At 40.4% G+C, this 19,388-nt stretch overlaps 1 protein-coding gene across 13 annotated transcripts in view; it reads right to left on the bottom strand.

Annotated features, from left to right (window-relative positions):
* SAP130 (Sin3A associated protein 130) overlaps nucleotides 1-19,388 on the bottom strand; it is a 76,198-nt gene that overhangs the window by 16,263 nt on the left and 40,547 nt on the right. For 10 of the 13 annotated variants that reach the window (XM_059052604.2, XM_059052603.2, XM_067025785.1 and 7 more), the window contains 4 exons: nucleotides 18,409-18,513; nucleotides 7,661-8,019; nucleotides 3,313-3,561; nucleotides 3,006-3,131 (listed from right to left, as the gene is read on the bottom strand). In XM_059052604.2, the coding sequence (XP_058908587.1) occupies nucleotides 3,006-3,131; nucleotides 3,313-3,561; nucleotides 7,661-8,019; nucleotides 18,409-18,513 (839 nt within the window). The remainder of the gene's footprint in view (nucleotides 1-3,005; nucleotides 3,132-3,312; nucleotides 3,562-7,660; nucleotides 8,020-18,408; nucleotides 18,514-19,388) is intronic. The other 3 variants (XM_067025784.1, XM_067025783.1, XM_067025786.1) reach the window with 1 other exon arrangement.

The raw sequence follows: 19,388 nt of genomic DNA, 5'->3' as shown, positions 1-19,388 counted from the left end.
CCCATCCCCCACCTCTGCAGGAGACCCTCCAATACTAGCAGGTAGGTCTGCCCGTCTCTTATGGGGTCACTACTTTTCACCCCTGGGTCCTAGTGTGCATAGGACCTTGTGTGCGCCCTCCAAGATTGGAGTTTGTTTCTCCCAGTCCTGTGGAATTTCTGCAGTCAAACCCTGCTGGCCTTCAAAGCCAGGTTCTCTGGGGGCTCCTCCTTCTGTTGTCAGACTACCAGGCTGGGAAGCCTGATGTGGGGCTCAGAACTTTCTCTCCTGTGGGAGAACATCTGTGGTATAACTGTTTTGCAGTTTGTGAGTTGCCCACCTGGCGGGTATGGGATTTGATTTTATAGCGATTGCGCCCCTCCTACCATCTCATTGTGGCTTCTTCGTCTTTGGATGTAGGCTATCTTTTTTGGTAGGTTCTAGTGCTTTTTCTTTTGTTGATGGTTGTTCAGCAGTTAGTTGTGGTTTTGGTGTTTTTTTAAGAAGGGTTGAGCTCACATACTTCTACTCTGCCATCTTGAGCTAATCTCTAACACAGAATATCATGTGTAAAGCACTGTTTGTTGCCATGCTTGCATATGCAGTAAGCGTACGGTTGTTGTCTGCAGATGTTTGCAGTGCTGTCTCTCCTGTTTCCTTCTTCATATTCATGATTTATGTCCTCTCTCTTCTACCTTCTTCAGTCTTGCTAGAGATTTATTTTATTGATTTTTCTTTTAAAGAATTAGCTTTTTCATTTTTATTATTTTCTGTTTTCAATTTCACTGATTTCTTTTATCTTCACTATTTTCTTCCTTGTACCTACTTTGAGTTTATGTTGTTCTTCTTTTTCTCTTTTTTTGATGTAGAAACTGTGATTGAGATATTTCCTCCTCTGTTTTGATATAAACAGTTAGTGCTATAGATTTTCCTGTTGGCACTGCTTTAGTTGCCTTCCACATATTTTGGTATGTTGTTCTTTTATTTTCATTCAGTTTCAAGTATTTTTAAAAACTTCCCTTTTGACTTCCTCTGACCCATTATTTAGAAGTGTGTTGCTTAATCCATGGCTTGGAGGTTTTATCTGTCACTGGTTTCTAGTTTGATTCCATTATGGTCAATGAAGATACTTTACATTTTTCTATATGATTTCAATTCTCACTAATTCGTTGAGGTTTATGATCCTAAATATGGTCTGTCTTTATATGTTTTGGGTGCACTTGAGAGAATACGTATTCTGCCACAGTTCGAGTGTCCTATAATGTCTACTAGATGTTGGTTCGTGGTGTTCACTTCCTGTATATCCTTGCTGATTTTCTGTCAAGTACTTCTATCAACTGCCGAGAAGAGGGTGTTGAAGTTCTAACTATGACTACACATTTGCCTACTACTCCTTTCAACTGTTTTTGCTTCATATATTCTGAAGCTCTTGATTTTTGTTGCCTATATATTTTTAATCAGTATGTAATGCCTTTTTTCATTTGTAGTAATTTTCTTTCCTCTGAAGTCTACTTTTATTTGATATTGCTATAACTACTCTTGTTTTTTGATTAGTTTTTACACTGTACATACTTTTCCACCCTTTTACTGTCACTCTACTGACACACTATATCTGAAGTTTCTTACAGACATAATATAGTTGGATCATTTTTTTTATCCTCTCTGACCATCTGTGTTTTAATTGGTACTTTCAGACTATTTATATTTAAGGTAATTACTGATGTGTAAGAATAAGCCTGCCATGATATTATTTGTTTTCTGTGCTTCTTATTCCCGTATTTCTCTTTTCTTTCCTCCCTGTGCATTACCTGTTTTTAGCACTCCATCTTTATTTCTTTGTATGAATATGACTTTAAAGCTTAGGCAAAACAGTTCAATTAAAGTTTAATAGTCAAGAGACTTGGCACAAGGTGATTAATATGTACATATCCAAACAGAAGATTTAGGAATCACCAATATTTTCAGCTGTCAAATAACCTTTCTTGAGATAGTTTTTGAAGAGTGAGTTCCAATAAACAATAAGAATCTTTTATGGCTTAAAATGTTACCAGGGAAAACTGTAAATATTTTCCTGCTACGATATGGAATTCCTGTGGTGTGAAGAAATGTTTGGTGGCTCATATCCTGCTTCCACCAAATGCCAACATTCTCTGATTTCTCTTTCAAAATCTCACCCTCTTTTCAATCCTCAGGGTGAACTTGTGAGGAAGATAAGCTGGGCAGTGCAGCCACCTCTGTACTTCCATTCAGACAGTGAACTGTCAGGACCATCACTCCTGCTGATAGGCATTAGTCAGTACCATCCAAATCAGACTCATCTTGAGGCTTCAAGGAAGCTTCCAAGTAAAGTTTATTTGAGGGAATGGGAAATATGACCAATTCTCTGAAAACTTACACTTCTCTGTGCAATGATTATATTTGAGATTAATGACACAAAGTCTATCCATAGAAATATTTGCAGATATTTGCAAAGTATTATCAGCCATTTTTATTATAAGTGGGTTTATGAAAATGTTATATTCTCAAGTTCAAAACCACAAAAACATTCACTGAGTGCTTGCACTGGACCATTCCAAGAGCTTCACATATGTTGAACAAAAGGTCTTTTGGAAAATATACTTCCTGGGGCTTATCACACATGTATATCTGAGCATCCTGGAACTACTGTGGACCATGTCCAATAACAGTCTAGCATAGCTCTTCCTCAACTACTTTGAGGGCTAAAGAGGTCATCTGTGACCACCTGGGGAGCTGGCAACACATGTTGTCGTTTATTCATTAGACTGTGTTTCCAGTAAAGTACACGTAGCTTTCTAAGGTAAAGGATAATTTTCCGAATTTTATGCTCAACTGTATATTCTGTCTAAGCTAAACAATAAAGTCTTGAGATTTTATAACAAAAACTTATGGTTCTTTTTGAAACTGGGAAACTGTGATTCTGTTTTTCTATTCTACTGTGATTTCAATATGGCTGAGTGAAAGACCCATTGTAAGTGTTAACACCAAACATTTCTGGAGAAACTGACCTTTGACCCGGACGTCACTGTACCGCTGAAAGTGGTGGTATGCAGCTTTCCAGGGGTTCCGATAGTGACGGAGTAAAGTAATGGGAGGTCTTGGACGCACTGGGACATACCTCACACCTTCTTCATCTATTCAAGAGGAGAAAAAGAAGACATTAAATAAATTTCTATCTATTTGCAACAATCTTCCTGGTACAATTCCTGCAGGTGAGCTGTAAGTGAAATCTGGCTATGTAAACAGCCTCAGGGATAGACCCCTGACTTAAGTGGGAAGCTTCTCGTGACAAAATTAAGCTCAAGTGAGCATTACCGATATACTCCTTGGGAGGAGACTTGCGCTTCTCTGCCTTCACCAGAAGACTCTTGGCAGTGGACTTCTCATCATCAGTGCTGTTTGTCTCCATCATATCCCCTTCTTCTGTGGAAATCACGTGCTGCTGCTTCCGAGGCTTTTTCCTTGGCGAAGCACCGGGTGGTAAGTCACTTGTAGTCATGGACAGGTTGTTAGCCAGCAATGCAAGAGATGGAGACACACTGTTGGTAGCCAGGGGGGGAACTGCTGTCATAGGAAAAAGGCACACATGCATGAGAGCTCAAACACAGTGGAAAGTGTCACTTGATTTCCATCAATGAGAAAGATGAGGAAGACAGGAAAGAGAGCTAACATTTATCGAGTCTTCCGACATGCCCAGCACCATGCTAAGCACTCCAACTGTGACAGAGGCTGCCAACTACTTTCTAATACCTCACATCTTCATCTCCCTTAGCACGAGTACCCCTCACTTTGGAATGGGCACACTGTCACTTGGCTGGAAGACCATAGTCTCCCTTACAGTTCACTGTAGTCTTTTGAAATGAAAATACAAGTGCTCTGTAGCACTTTTAAGAAGTTTCCTTGAAAGAAGGCATGACCCACTCCTCGTCTTCTTCCTGTGACCCTGGAACTCAGACAGGATAGCTGGAGTTCCAGCAGCTATCTTGAATCAAGTGCATGAGGGTCAAATGCTAGGGGTGATAGGAGCCTGGATCCTTAATGATTTTATGGAGTCCACATACCATGCCTGGACTATCTGCCTCAGGATTCGCTTCAAGGGAGACAATAAAACCTTACATGTTCAAGCCACTGTTTTTCAAGCCTTTGGGCATTGATTTCTAGGAGATAACCCATTAACTCATACAATCTTAAAAGTAATCTGAGTAAGGAGGCATTATATTATGCCCCAATTTAAAGATGAGAAAACGTGGCACAAATCACACAAGTAGGAAGTGGGACAGCTGGGAGCTGACAGAGGCAGTCTGGCTTCAGAGCCTGGATTATTTAACTACCACAGTCCACTGCCCCCAGATAAGCAGCATTCTTAGTACAACGTTAACATCATTTGTTTGGGCTTGTATGGATCATGTATCTGGGGACTCGCAAATCATGAGAAAAGTTCACCTCAGCTCTTCTATACCATGTATCCTTGGCCTATCCTTTCCCTCCACCCTGCCTCTGCCACCCACTCCGCAAAGTCATAGCCTTCACTCTGTCATCACATCTCAATTTCTAGTATCTGACTTTCCAGCCCAAAGATAGCCCAACTATCTTTCTAGGTCACTTCTCTTAGAAACTTGCCTCCAACAATTCCTAGATCCCATTAGGAACTATTATCCATTAATCATACCACTTATTTGCTGTCACTCATCCCTCAAATGTCCACTCTCTCCTATCACTGGGTTTTAATTCTCCCATCAATTTTATTCACTTTATTCATTTATTGTCCTTTCTTTTGCTTCACTGTACTCACTGAGCAAAAAGCACAACAGGTTAAATCCAACTCTCGAACTAGTTTGCACCTGTGCCGCTGAGTGTAGCCAGAGAAAAACACACAGCAACGGGCACAGGTGTCCTGTTAGCATGCTCGCTGACCTTGAGCAGGCCCTTGCTGCTGGACGATCCTACCGCATCTGCCAAATCCATTCATCCTCAACACCTCCTGTACCACCCTTACCCTCATCTATGACCCTGCTTTCTACCTTACTGGAAAATATAGAAATAATCAGAAGGAAAAGTCCACAAATCCCCATCGGCCATACCCACTGCCATGTGTTGTGACCAGGCACTTCCTTTCTCTCTGTGATTTCAGCAGACAGATTCCTTCACGTACACAATAGATCCCACCCACTCTCACCTCCTCAGACATCGCTCCAGGAATTCATCTCTTTTTCTGGCATCATCACTTCCTTCCCCTCTACTGGATCACTCCCATTAACATATAAAACTCATTTGTCCTGTCTTAAAAATAACTTCCTCTTGGCATCATTTCCCTTCAGATATTGCCCTTCTTTTTTCTAGCGCTTTATAACGAACTCCTCAAGTGCTGTTTAAACTCACTGCTCTCGAATAGTTATTTCTCAGCTTTCTCCTGAACCCACTCCCCATCATGCTGTGGCCAACATCATTACGTGGAAACTGCTCTTCTCAAGATCTGCATGACCTTCATACTGCTAAATCCAATAGTCTTGCTCAGTTTTTACCTTACTTGATCTCTCATCAGTCATGACCCTTGTCCTGGCTTTTCTAGGATATCATACTCCACGCTTTATCCCTATCACTCTGGCCCCTCCACTGAGTCTCCTTTGCTAGCTTTGGCCTCCTCTCCCTCCTCAAAATGGTGCAGTGCCCCAGGGCTCAGTTCACAACTGCTTCTGTTTTTTAGCGGCGCTCATTCCTCAGATGATCTTAGCCATTAAGATCTACCTTAATGGATAAGATTAAAAACTAACTCCTAATCTCTCCCTACACAATGGAGCCCCCTGCACCCTCCCCTACCTCAGCTGCCAGCAACTCTATTCTTCCTACACTAAGACCAAAAACTTTATAGTTGCCTCTGATGCCGTTCCTCACACACAACATTCCACCTTAATACAGAAATCCTCTCAGTTCTACTTCAATAATATATCTAGACTTTCACCAATTCATACTCCTGGTACTGCTACTACCCTGGCTGAAACCTTCCCTGGTCCCTGCAATTAATGCAGCAGCCTCTAAACACATCTCCCTAATTACACCCTTGTTCCCAGCCTTTTTCCCACAGAGCAGCCAGAGTGGTCTGTTAAAAATGGAAGTGAGCTCTAGCCTCTCTTCTGCTCAGAACCCTCTAATAGCTCCCACCTCCCTCAGCAAAGCCAAAGGCCTTACAGTGGCCCACAGGCTCTCACAGTCTTGACCCTGTCTATGCTGTTCCCCTCACTTACTGAGCTCCATCTACTGTTGTGTCTGCTATTCTTTGAGCACACCAGGCTTTCACATTTACCTTTCTCTTGGTCTGAGATGATCTTTTTCCAGATATCCTCACGGCCAGCATTTCATCTCTTTAATGTCTCTGCTCAAAGATCATTTCCTCAGTAAGGCCTTCCTTTTAAAACGTTCTTAAAAATCACAGCTCCAGCCCTAACTTTCCCTTATATTTTGTCTCTGCTTCATTTTACCGCCTGTCACCCTTGCTAGAAGGTAAGCTCCAAGAGGATGGAGTTGTGCTTGTTTGGTACAAGGCTGTATCATCAGTGCCTGGTGAAGAGCCCTACAGGACAAAGGCCGGTGCAGAGCCCTACAGTCTGAGGAAGGACTACTGCCAACTTCCTAGTACCAAGAGGTTAAGAGGAAGTATCCAGAACGTTGAAGGAGCAGATGAACAGCAAAAGTGAGACCATTTCCTTTCCCCTCCAGGGTTATCCACAGTACCTTTCAACGGAAGTGCTGAGGCTAAATATGGGTGCCATAGAAGGATATTTCCTGGCATAATAAAATGAAAATAAATAAGCAAATAAATACACAGCAGGTTTAAAAACTGTAGACATAGCATGACCACACCTCATAACTGAACAGACAGCATAGGAGATGGGGGCCTTCATGCCGAAATGGTAAGAGGGTAATACTGGGTAACTATGGGACAAACTGACTTGTTTTCCACTTTGGCTTTGTCTGTATTTTATAAATTTCATACACTGAAAGTTATTTTTGTAGTCAGGAAAAATAAGATTACACATAAATTATTAAAAATAACAGAAAATCAACCAAACAAAATGAAAACCTTTAAAGTGACCTGCCTTTTACAAACTAGAAGTTTAGAGTTGAGAAGGGGGAGGGGGTAATGGTAGTTTTGAGATTTTACTAATCACAAATAAATTTATCAAGAGACTACTTTCTACAACACAAATCTTACTTTATTGCATATACAAGCAACAAAAATTGGCAGGGAATACACTGTAAACTAATCAGCACTTAGCTATGATTGTATTGTGAACCCCTTTTACATGGCAATATTTTCTTAATGAATACAAGAAGCTATGTTTAAAGATACTCTTGGGGAAATAATAATCTTTTTCATGATTTTGGTGAGAAAATTAACTATAAAAGGGCAGCAATATGGTTTTAGTTTTCAAAAGTAGCGTAATGCTTCTATTTATTAAAAACTAATGAAATACAAATTTCAAATGGGCATCAAGGCGTCAGGCTTCCTGGCTGAGGGTCACACACCCTCTGTCACTGTTTGGACTCTCTGAGGAGAGTCCAAACTCTTGTGTGACCCTCAGCCAGGAAGCCTGACACCTTGGGGAGAGTGAGGAAAAGGGGAAGAAGCAACTGCCAGCAAAGAGCATACTGTGAATGAACTTACCAGAAACTGGCCTCATGATGTCCACTGGTTCCACTTCTTCTTTAACTTTTATCTCAGGTACAGGAGGGCCCAAAACAGAGGAGAGACTGCTGCCCACAGCCACTGGTGGTGGAGGGGCAGTGGCAATGGTGGTGATGGGTGGAGTGACGGGAACTGCTCCAGGAATGGTTGGAAGGGCAACCGCTGGTTGTGACGGGGGGCTAGCTGCTGCAATCATAGTTGGAATGGCTGGTGGAGGCTGCTGAGCGGTGGGTGGGACTGCAACGGTGGGCTGATCATTATTTTGATTGGACATGGTCTCCATAGACACAGTGACTGGAGTGGCCATCGACACGTGGATCTCTGACTTGGGTTTGGCACTGAAACACAAGAGCAAAGATGATGTAGCAAACACAGAAAATTGCCTTAACCTGCATCATCTCAGAAGGTGAACATCTGTCCAATTCTTTTCGTACAACACACAGCACAACTAAAACTCTATTCCTTGATTTTAAAAGTTGAACTTTAAGGTAACTTTTAAAGGGAATTCAAGTTTCAGAACCATCCCCATCGTTTTTACAGGCAGTAATAAAATTAACTTAGAAAACAACATTTTAAAGAAATCAAAGTCACATCACTGAAAGACAACCAATTTTCATTACATTAGTGTACGAATTTTTCCTCCAAGAATTCATTACTGTATATGTTGCCTTAGGAGGTTTTTTTTTTAATAACAACTATACTCACACTTCATATGTCATTTGTAAACCTACTTCTTATAAAACAGGAAACTCATGCACATGGAAAAGATCGAAAAGAATACAAATTGAGAATAACTTCCCTCCACTTTGAACACCCAGCCCTCTACCCAGGGTCACAACATTCCAGTATGTTTTACCAGAAATACTCCAGACATCTAAAGTAACTACAAATACAGTCTTCAAAAATGTATATTCTATTTTTTTCAGTTTTATAAGAAGTCATTGATGTCATTACAAATTCTTCTCAAACATTTTTTTAAGTAAAATATTTCCTTTGACAGCTGTAAAGCTTTACTAATTTATATTACTGCTGCTGAAAATGTATATACTACTGCTGAAAATTCAGAATATCAAAAGCAACACAAGACAATACCCCTCAAGTTCAAGGCCCCAAGCAACAGGACTTAAATAGGCAAAAAATTCAGTATTGACCAAAACCTCACACCATATATACAAAAATGAACTAAACAAGATCATAAATCTAAATGTAAAAATGTAAAACTATAAAACTTTTATGACTGGAGTTCTTAGACATGATACTAAAAGCACAAAAAACTGATAAATCCGGCTTCATCAAAATTAAAAACTTTTGCTTTGCTAAAGACCATTTCGAGATTGAAAAGACAAGGCAGAGACTGAAAAATATATCTGCAAAGCACATACTGCGTATATCTGAGAATATTATGCTAAGTAAAATAAGCCAATCACAAAAATACAGTCGGCCCGATATACCCGCAGGCTCCACATCTGCAAATTCAACCAGCAGTGAATGGAAAATATTTAGGGACAAAAAATTCCAGAAAGTTCCAAAAAGCAAAACTTGAACTTGGTGCATGCTGGCTACTATTTACACACCATTTACATTGTATTAGGTATTGTAAGTAATCTGGAGATGCGTAGGTTACATGAAAATACTATGCCATTTTATATAAGGGACTTGAACTTCCATGGATTTTGATATATGCAGGGGTGCAGGTCATGGAACCGATGCCCTGAGAGGGTACCGAGGGGTTACCGTACTGTAGGACTCCATTTATATGCGCTACCTAGAGTAGTCAAATTCACTGAAAAAGAAAGCAGAATGGTGGTTTCCAGGGGCTGAAATGAGAGACAATGGAGAGTTGCTGTAAAACGGGTATACAGCTGCAGTTTTGCAAGATGAAAAATATCTGGAGGTTGGTTGCACAGCACTGGGAATATGCTTAATACCGCTGAAATATACACTTAAGATGGTTAAAAAAAACGAAAACAAAACACATATCTAATAAAGGAGTTATATTTAGAAAATATAAAGAAGTCTGTAAACTCAACACTAAGAAAACAAATAATCCCATTAAAAATGGGCACAACACATGAATAACAAACCATTTGCTAAAGAAAATATTCAGATGGCTAACAAGCACACAAGAAAATGTTCAACACTATTAGCCATTAGAGACGTGCAAAGAAAGCTTCGATGATATACGACCACACACATATCAGAATGGTGAAAATATAATACCCTATGATACCAAGTGCAGGAAAGAATGTGGAGCAACTATTTCTACAAAAAACCTTCTAACACTAATAAATGAGTTTAGCAGGGTTGTATAATAAAAGGATCTCCTGGGGCTTCCCTGGTGGCGCAGTGGTTGAGAGTCTGCCTGCCAATGCAGGGGATGTGGGTTCGTGCCCTGGTCCGGGAGGATCCCGCATGCCGCGGAGCGGTTGGGCCCGTGAGCCATGGCCGCTGAACCTGCGTGTCTGGAGCCTGTGCTCCCCAACGGGAGAGGCCACAGCAGTCAGAGGCCCGCGTACCACAAAAAAAAATAATAATAAAATAAAATAAATAAAAGGATCTCCTATGTTGCAGGTATGAATTTTAAATGGTCCAGTTACCCTGGAAAACAGTTTGGAGGTTTCTTATAAAACTAAAAATATACATGTATAATGCAACCCAGCAACTGCACTCTTGGGATTTTTATCCTACAGAAATGAAAATGCGTGTCTACACAGAGCACTGTACATGAATGTTTACAGCAGCTTTATTTGTAACAGCCCCAAACTAGAAACAAACCCAATGTACTTCAATGAGCGAACAGATAAACAGATTGTGCTGTATCTGTATCTGTAAGATAAAACACTGCTCAACCAAAACTACTACAATGCTACAACGTGGATGACTCTCAAAAGTACTATGCCAAGTGAAAATAAGCTATATAATTATATGATTCCATTTACATAAAACTCTCAAAATGACAAAATTATAGTGATGAAGAACAGCTGAATGGCAAGGAGTTAGGGTTGGGGGAAGGGTGTGACTGTAAATGAGGGAATGTCTTTGTTGTAATGAAACAATTCCATATTCTGACTGTAACAGTGGTTATACAAATCTATTCATGTGATAACATTTCAAAGTAGTATCACCAAAGGAAAATACAGTACATTATAAAAATTGGTGATATTCTAATGAGGTCTGCAGTTAAGTCAACAGTATTGTACCAATGCCAGACTTTTCATTTTAAAAATGTACTAGAATCATGTAAGATATAATGACTTGGGGAAGCTGGAAAAAGGGTACATGGGAAATTTCTGTACTACTTTTGCAACTTTTTGTGAGTCTTAAATTATTTCAAGATAAGCATTTTAAAAAATAAGGGTGGGCTTCCCTGGTGGCGCAGTGGTTGAGTCCGCCTGCCGATGCAGGGGACATGGGTTCATGCCCCGGTCCGGGAAGATCCCACATGCCGCGGAGCGGCTGGGCCTGTGAGCCATGGCCGCTGAGCCTGCGCGTCCAGAGCCTGTGCTCCGCAGCGGGAGAGGCCGCAACAGTCAGAGGCCCACATACCGCAAAAAAAAATAATAATAAAATTAAAAATATATATATAAGGGTGGTGCAGAGGTAAGGATTATTCTGGAATTAAAGACAATTAAAAGATAAAATAGGGCTTCCCTGGTGGCACAGTCGTTAAGAATCCGCCTGCCAATGCAGGGGACATGGGTTCGAGCCCTGGTCTGGAAGACCCCACATGTTGCAGAGCAACTAAGCCTGTGTGCCACAACTATTGAGCCTGCACTCTGGAGCCCATGTGCCACAACTACTGAAGCCCACGTGCCTAGAGCCCGTGCTCCGCAACAAGAGAAGCCACCACAATGAGAAGCCTGTGCACTACAACAACAACAAAAAGAAATAGAAAAAACTTTTTCAGAACTCTAGAAATTAACCAAAGGCTTTCAACAATCTGGCAAAACTATTCAAGAAAATAGGCTGAATCTTGGTAAGAACAGTAAACTTTGTGGCGTTTTAACTTGCACTGTTTCCATTCTTCCATTTCCAGCTCCACAGTAGACTTATCAGCCAACAGCCCACACTGACAGTGAAAACCAGTGACCTTGCAGCTACCAGAGGGGTCATAGACACTACAAACCCTCTTTACCAAAGAATTACCATTATATGACCTGTCTGCTCATTCCCATTTGCAAGGCTGTCTTATTTGACTTGACTTGGAGCTTGTCAGTGCAAACGACCTTCTCCCAAGGGATGTTTTTCAAAAATATTAGAGGCAATTGATCAGTTTCCCAGCTGACTGAGTGGATGATAACAGTTGAGGCAAACAATAAGCTACCCAAAAAACTTGAAAGGAATAGCTGGAGAATGAAATATCCATAGGAGATTTGAACAGCTCTGACATATTTCTGGCAGTCTAGGAAGCAACACGCACATGTAGGGCTGTGTGCATACCCAGGGCTAAACACACGCCCAGGGAAGAACTGAGAAGGCCCTAAGTCACCTCTGGCTGACTGTGAGGCTCTGTGCAAGCAGGAAGAGAGGGCTAAGGCAGAGCTGTCAACTGCCTGCCTAAGTGTTGACAGGGTACCCAAGACACACACAGAGCTCTCTGGCAAACACATGGAGACTTATTGGTTCCAGGCATTAAAGAAAATCTATTCTTTCATTAGCTGACTACAAAGTGAACCAAGTAGATTTCAGTGGCTGCATTAGACAAAGATATAGATTTTAAAGAATTAGTTCAGAAAAGTCACTTAACAACTACAACTACAAGGAATAGCAACAAACCTGGGGAGGGGTGGGAGTCTGATGTTCAGAGTTGCCACATTATACTGGGTGGCTAGAGAGCAACCAATGCAGACTGGAAGGATGCTACCAAGAACAAATGACACAGAGATCTGATAGGTTCACCTTTATTCAGAGCTTTTCTATAGGTTTGGGGGAGAGTTTGAGCATGAACTAGTGACTGGCAGGGAAAACCTAAGCAAACATGAATAGTAGGCTTGTAGTATTGTACTATGTGACTTCTTTTAAAATTCAATTTTTATATCTATTTTGTTAGCGTCTGGATTTACTTTCTAAATCTACCGTTTTCTAATATTTCAACTTTTCTTAATGTTTTGTTTTGAATTAGTATTCACGTTTCAAAAGATGTATTGAGAAGTCTCCTTCCCTCCTTCCTCTAACCTACCCACTACCATCTCTACCCAACACCACTCTATTTCAGTATTTCATTGAATCTAAGTTTCCAACAGCATACAAGACACCAGTATTTTGTGAACAACTTAATACATTATTTAATGATAGAATATTAACACGCAGTCCATTTAAAGTTATATATTGATTTCAGAGATGCTGACATGTATATATATATTTTTTAGTTGTTGTGGGTTTTTTTTTGCTGTACGCAGGCCTCTCACTGTTGTGGCCTCTCCTGTTGCAGAGCACAGGCTCCGGACACGCAGGCTCAGTGGCCATGGCTCATGGGCCCAGCTGCTCTGCAGCAGGTGGGATCTTCCCGGACCGGGGCACGAAACCGTATCCCCTGCATCAGCAGGCGGACTCTCGACCACTGCACCACCAGGGAAGCCCGACGTGTATATGTTTGATCTTACTTGTATCACAGCGTGTTCTGTATGGTTTTTGTTTTGTTTCTTTTAAAATTTTTGTTCACTTTTTTCATTTCCATCCTCTATGCCTACACTGTTTTCTGTTTTAACTATACTTCATTCTGTGATGGTTTCTTCTAGATCTTTACTGAATTCTGTCCACTCGTGTATCATCTCTTTATGTTTTCTCATTTATTCTTGAGAGTCTTTGTATTTCATCCTTGTGTTTTGTTTCATAAAAGTGGTGGCTATTTTGTTAAGTAATTTCTATTCAGTCAAATATTGTTATAAATTTCATCTGTCCCCTGTAAATGTTTCTCTGGTGAATGTTCTCAGTGAACAAACTAATATATTTTGTTGCTTTTTTCCAACTTTTAAAACTTATTTTCCCATCAATCTTTCTGTTATTACTTGTCGGTAAATGAGTTGGGCTATTCCAAGAAACAGCCATTTACGTGAGACTCCTTGGGCGTGGGAGGGTAGGAAAACTGCTCTTTCAGCTGGTTGTTTTTCACAATCCAAATACTCTCTTCTTTCAGATGCCACAGAAACAGACTGCCAACTGCAAAAAAAGGCCAGCCTGGGTGCCTGTGTGGGGCCCACCCCACAGCTTCTCTGAACCATACTAAGCCCAGGAAAGAGTCTACAACAGCCCTTCTTCACCCAAGTTTCTGCACGTTTTGCTCACAAGGGATAAACTTTTGTATTGATACATTACAATGTATCTCTTCACCTTCATGAACTACTTTTTTTCTACCACTCCATATGCTTTGTTTTAAAAAAAAAAATCTTAACCAAAAATAAGTGTATTACGTTTGCAAAATTTAATATCTGGTGTTGGCAAGAATGTGCAGGAAATGGGAACACATATCTTGTAAGCATGTAAAAATGCAGAGTGATTGGAAATCAGAATTTAAACTGCATGTTTACTTTGACCCATCAATGCTACTTCCAGAAATCGATCCCTGAGAAATGTTTGCAACAAGGCTCAATGATAGATAATGAGATTCACTGTAGTAATGTTTATTACAGTGATAAATGGAAATAACTTAAATGTTCATTAACTGAGAACTTAATTATGGCACCAGCCTATCTGGGAACATCATACAGTATAGGAATACAGTCTCCTTTTCTGGTTTTGCAGTTTCCTGACCTCCAAAGATGGTTATGTCCTAGGGTGTGGTCCTTGTACCACTTCTCTATTTATACTCACTGTCAATGGGAGCTTTTCCACTCTCATGGTGTTAAAGCATACATACTACATACCTTAGAGGTAATGCAGGCTTGGCTCCAGAACACTGCAATAAAATGAATATCTCAATAAAGCAAGTCACACAAATTTTTTGATTGCTCAGTGCATGTAGAAGTTATGTTTACACTATACTATAGTCTACTAAGTGTGCAACAGCATTATGCCTAAAAAAACACAATATACATGCCTTAATTGTAAAAAATACTTTTTTGCTATAAAAAGCTAACCATCATCTGAGCCTTCAGGGAATCACAGCAGTGACATCAGAAATCACTGATTACAGATAACTATAGTGGATATAACAATAACGGAAAAGTTTGAAATACGGTGAGAATTACCAAAATTTGACATAGAGACACAAAGTGAGCAAATGCCGACAAAAAAAAAAAAGGCACTGACAAAGTTGCTTGATATAGGGTTGCCATAAACCTGAAATTTGTAAAAAATGCAGTATCTGTGAAGTGCCATAAAACAAGGTATGCCAGTACATGCTTTAATTCCCAAATCTTAATCATCAGCATGGACCTCCATCTTCAATTCCAGAATTGTATATACTTCAGAAATATATATCCAGCTATGCACGTGACATCTCCACTTGGGTGTGTTTAACCACTTGGATATCTCAAAATAAAATATCTAAAAGTAAACTCCTGATTTCCCCCTTGCTATTTCTCACTTCAAAAAGGGTAATTCCTTATCTGTAGTTGCTCAGGTAAAAATTGGTAGCTATCATTGCCTCCTTCCCTTTTTCTCTACTCAGTTAGAAAATTCCAACAGCTGTACCTTCAATACATATTGAGAATCTGAACTCTTCTGAAGACTTTTACTACCTCCATGCTGGTCCAAGCCATTAAGAGAGTCTAAGGTTTTATCATCCCTTACTTGGTCTCACTGCTTCCACTCTTGTCTTCTTGCAGTTGATTCTCAGCACAGCAGCCAGAGCAATCCTTTTAGAAATAAGTCAAATAATGTCACTCCTATGCCTTAGCCCTCTGATGGCACTCTTGTCTAACTCAAAATAAAATTCAAAAGATTTTGAATGGCCCACAAAGCCCTGTATACATAATCTGGCTCTCACTGTTATCTCTGAACCATTTTGTACAACCCTGCCCCTCATTCTAGGCTGCTCTCCCTTGCTGCTCCTTGTTCATTCCTAATATACAGACAGTGCTTACTTTGCACAACACTGATATGTGTGACTTTCACATACATATGTGTAACTGTATTCCCCCAGTCCCCCACCAACATTGCTCGAATTTCAGTTACTACAGTAGAATTATTAACTATGAGTAACTTCATAAAGTGCAAACTTTGCTACTAGCTCTTCAGTCCACAAATCACTCTGTAACTTACAGACATGCACATCGCACATCACTTCTTTTGAAGTATATCGTTGACTGGTTGATGACTGCACATCTACTGCTCAGTTCACGCAGACAGCAAAGTGTGCAGTTGTGCTGTCTAGTTTCCTAGTGATAAACCCAGGTGAAATTTTACAAAATTGAACGACTGAAAGAGAAATGGCCAACCAATGAAAATGCAGGAAAAAAATGTGATAAATCTAGAAGTAAAATGGGATGTGATTAGAAGATCTGAAAATGGCAATAGCAAAGATAATTTAGGATGAGACCTAGGCTTGTACGAAGCTATGGCATGGACCACACTGAGAAAGTCCAATGAATATAAAAAAGGTGGTAAAGTCATTTTACTGTAAGCCACTATAGTGAAACAGAGTACTTATTTCCATTTTGGATTGAAGACTGTAAAAAAAACCCCCACAACAACCCAATCATTCAGACCAAAGTGTTGAATTAACTGCCACATTGAAAGAAGATGGAAATTACAAGGAGGATTAAAAAAACCAAAAAACAAAACCTTTTACAGCCAATAAAGGCTGGATTCATTTTTTCAATAGTCAGCATTAATTTGATTAATGTAAGCTATCTGGTGAAGCTGCTAGCACAGATAAAGATGCTGCTGTGGAATATGCACCCAGATTCCAAGGATTAGTTAAGGCAGATGGTTTGATAAAAGGATAAAGATGTCCCTGGAAGTGATGCTGGCAACAACCTCACATTAAAGTAACTTCTGGAAATAATTTACAACACTGAAAAGACAAAGGATAGGGGCTTCCCTTGTGGCGCAGTGGTTAAGAATCCACCTGCCAATGCAGGGGACACAGTTCGATCCCTGGTCCGGGAAGATCTCACACGTCGTGGAGCAACTAAGCCCGTGCGCCACCACTACTGAACCCACGTGCCACAACTACTGAAGCCCGCACTCACAGTAATGAAGACCCAGTGCAGCCAAAAGAAAAAAAAAGACAGGATAAAATGTCAGGGCAGACCCAAACTTAGAAAGGAGTATGACAATTCACCAAAGCATAGAAGGACTCTTGCTCTGTATCATAAGTTATTCAATGTGAATAAGGGAAGCATTGTTCCAACTACAGTCGTCCCTTAATACCCACCCCCGCGGATACCAAAATCCATGGATACCTGTGGATGCTCGAGATGTGGAACCCTTAGATACAGAGGGTCAACTGTACTCTTGATTAGCTTTTCTTTTTTCTTTTTCTTTTTGGCTATGCTGCGCAGCTTGTGGGATCTTAGTTCCCAACCAGGGTTTGAACCTGGGCTCTCAGCAGTGAAAGCGTGGAGCCCTAACCCCTGGACTGCCAGGGAATTCCCACTTGATTAGCTTTTAGAAAGAAATAAAACACTTTAATTCTCAGCGCTTCTGATGTTCAAATTACAGTGTACTAAGTATGTTTTAGTTTTACTATGTTTTTCATTTCCCTATATATTTTAACTGACAGTTAAGAGAATTTTTGATACTTTCACAAATGTTTTTAAGGTCACAGAATAATTATAAATAACCATGCACAGTTTCTGTTTACGTAGTTATTTGTACATGCCTGCACTCATGTACAAAGTGGTGACTGCAAATACTCCTACCTCAAAGTCTTAGTCCCTGCTCTTTCCCCTGCCTGACACAGTCTGACATCAGGGAGCATGTGGCTTATTCCTCCACGCTCTTAAAGCCTCTGCTCAGAGAGGCCTTTCTATAAGTCCTCACCCCTTCCTCCCATCACTTATATTCCATTTACACTGTTTTCTTTTTCTTCGCATATTTATTATTTCTCTACACTCACTAGATAGTAAGCTTAAGGAGAATGGACACTTTATTCCAGTCACTCTTATATCCCCAGATTCTAAAATGATACTTGGCACACACATGGCATTCATAAATTTTTTTTGAAGTTTTATGAAGAAGTAGATCTAAATATATTAACATGGTAAGCATTACAGATATAAGTATAAAATGCAGTATATAAAACAATCAACAAAATCCTGTTTTTAAGAATCTATCAACCTATCTACACGTGTATATAGAAAAAGACATGGAAAGATGCTTAACAAAACTTTAACCCATCAATATAACTCTGGGGAGTGGGACTGGAGAGGGGTGTGGAGAATAGGACGATTTTCTCTTTATACCTTAAATATTTTTATATTGTCTCATTTTCTTTTCCAAAATATTACTTTTAGGATTAAGGAGATAAAGAGTAAAGAAAACAGAATGTATTGACTATTGTCATGATACCATTTTCGATAGCAACAATAACTGGGTGTTTACTGTGAGGCAGGCTCTGTTCTAGTGGTTTAAATACACAAGGAGCCTATGAGGCAGGTGTTCTAAGTATGCCCATTTCATAAATGAGGTAAATAAGGATCAGAGAGGTCGAGAAACATGTCCAGATCTCATAGCTAGAAAATGGTTCTTTTAGATGCACACTCTAGTGGTTCTTTTTAGAGGCAAATGATGTGAAGTCTGCGACATGTATTAGACTTTTCTGTCCTCAATGATGTGCTCACCCTGCAGGCCTAGGCGACCCAGACGTACTCCGTATAGAGCTCTCCACTCGAGGGCTAGCCACTTCAGGGGGCTGAGGAGGAATGAGAGTTTTCCGAACTGCCATTCTGAAAGAGTAAAGAGACAAACCCAGATGGCATTAAAGGATAAGAACTACACATTTGCTAAGTGTACCTATGGCTAGGTTTTTTTTAATGGATTTTCAAATTTTAGCAAAGTAATGAAGGCAGATTATTTAAAAAACCAAACGGTACTAAAACGCTTTTAATAACATACAGCAGATCCCTTCACCCTGCCTCCCCACTTCCTGCCCGTCTCTTTACAGGAAGCAACCACTGCGACTCCTTTACCTGCTTCTTCTACCTTCTACCTACACATCTCCTTTGTACCTAATATTAAAACTCAGGGACTTCCCTGGTGGCGCAGTGGTTAAGAATCCACCTGCCAATGCAGGGGACACGGGTTCAATCCCTGGTCAGGGAAGATCCCCCATGCCGCGGAGCAAGTAAGCCCATGCGCCACAACTACTGAGTGTGTGCTCTAGAGCCCACGAGTCATAACTACTGAGTCCACACGCCACAACTACTGACGCCCTCACACCTAGAGCCCGTGCTCTGCAACAAGAGGGCCGCGCACAGCAACGAAGAGTAGCCTCCCCCTCACCACAACTAGAGAAAGCCCACACGCAGCAATGAAGACCCGACGCAGCCAAAAATAAATAAATAAATATATAAAACATAAATAAATAATAAATAATTTTTAAAATAAAATAAACTTTAAATCTGTTTAGCAGTTACAATCATTATTGTACCTACGTATTGATACTGACCTGAGGAACTGAGTGAAAACAGTTGATCGAGGTAGCTAGCGATCAACTGTGTCATGCAGTAGAGAGGCCACGCGTGGCTCCGACTGACAACTAACTACTGGAGCTTAGCAATGTGGAAGTCATAAGTGATCTTGACACGTTTAGTTTTGGCAG

The sequence above is a fragment of the Kogia breviceps genome, chromosome 2 (genome assembly GCF_026419965.1).
Source record: "Kogia breviceps isolate mKogBre1 chromosome 2, mKogBre1 haplotype 1, whole genome shotgun sequence".
Taxonomy (NCBI): Eukaryota; Metazoa; Chordata; class Mammalia; order Artiodactyla; family Physeteridae; genus Kogia; species Kogia breviceps.
Note: the sequence above shows the minus strand (reverse complement) of the source record. Positions and strands in the feature narration are given on the sequence as shown.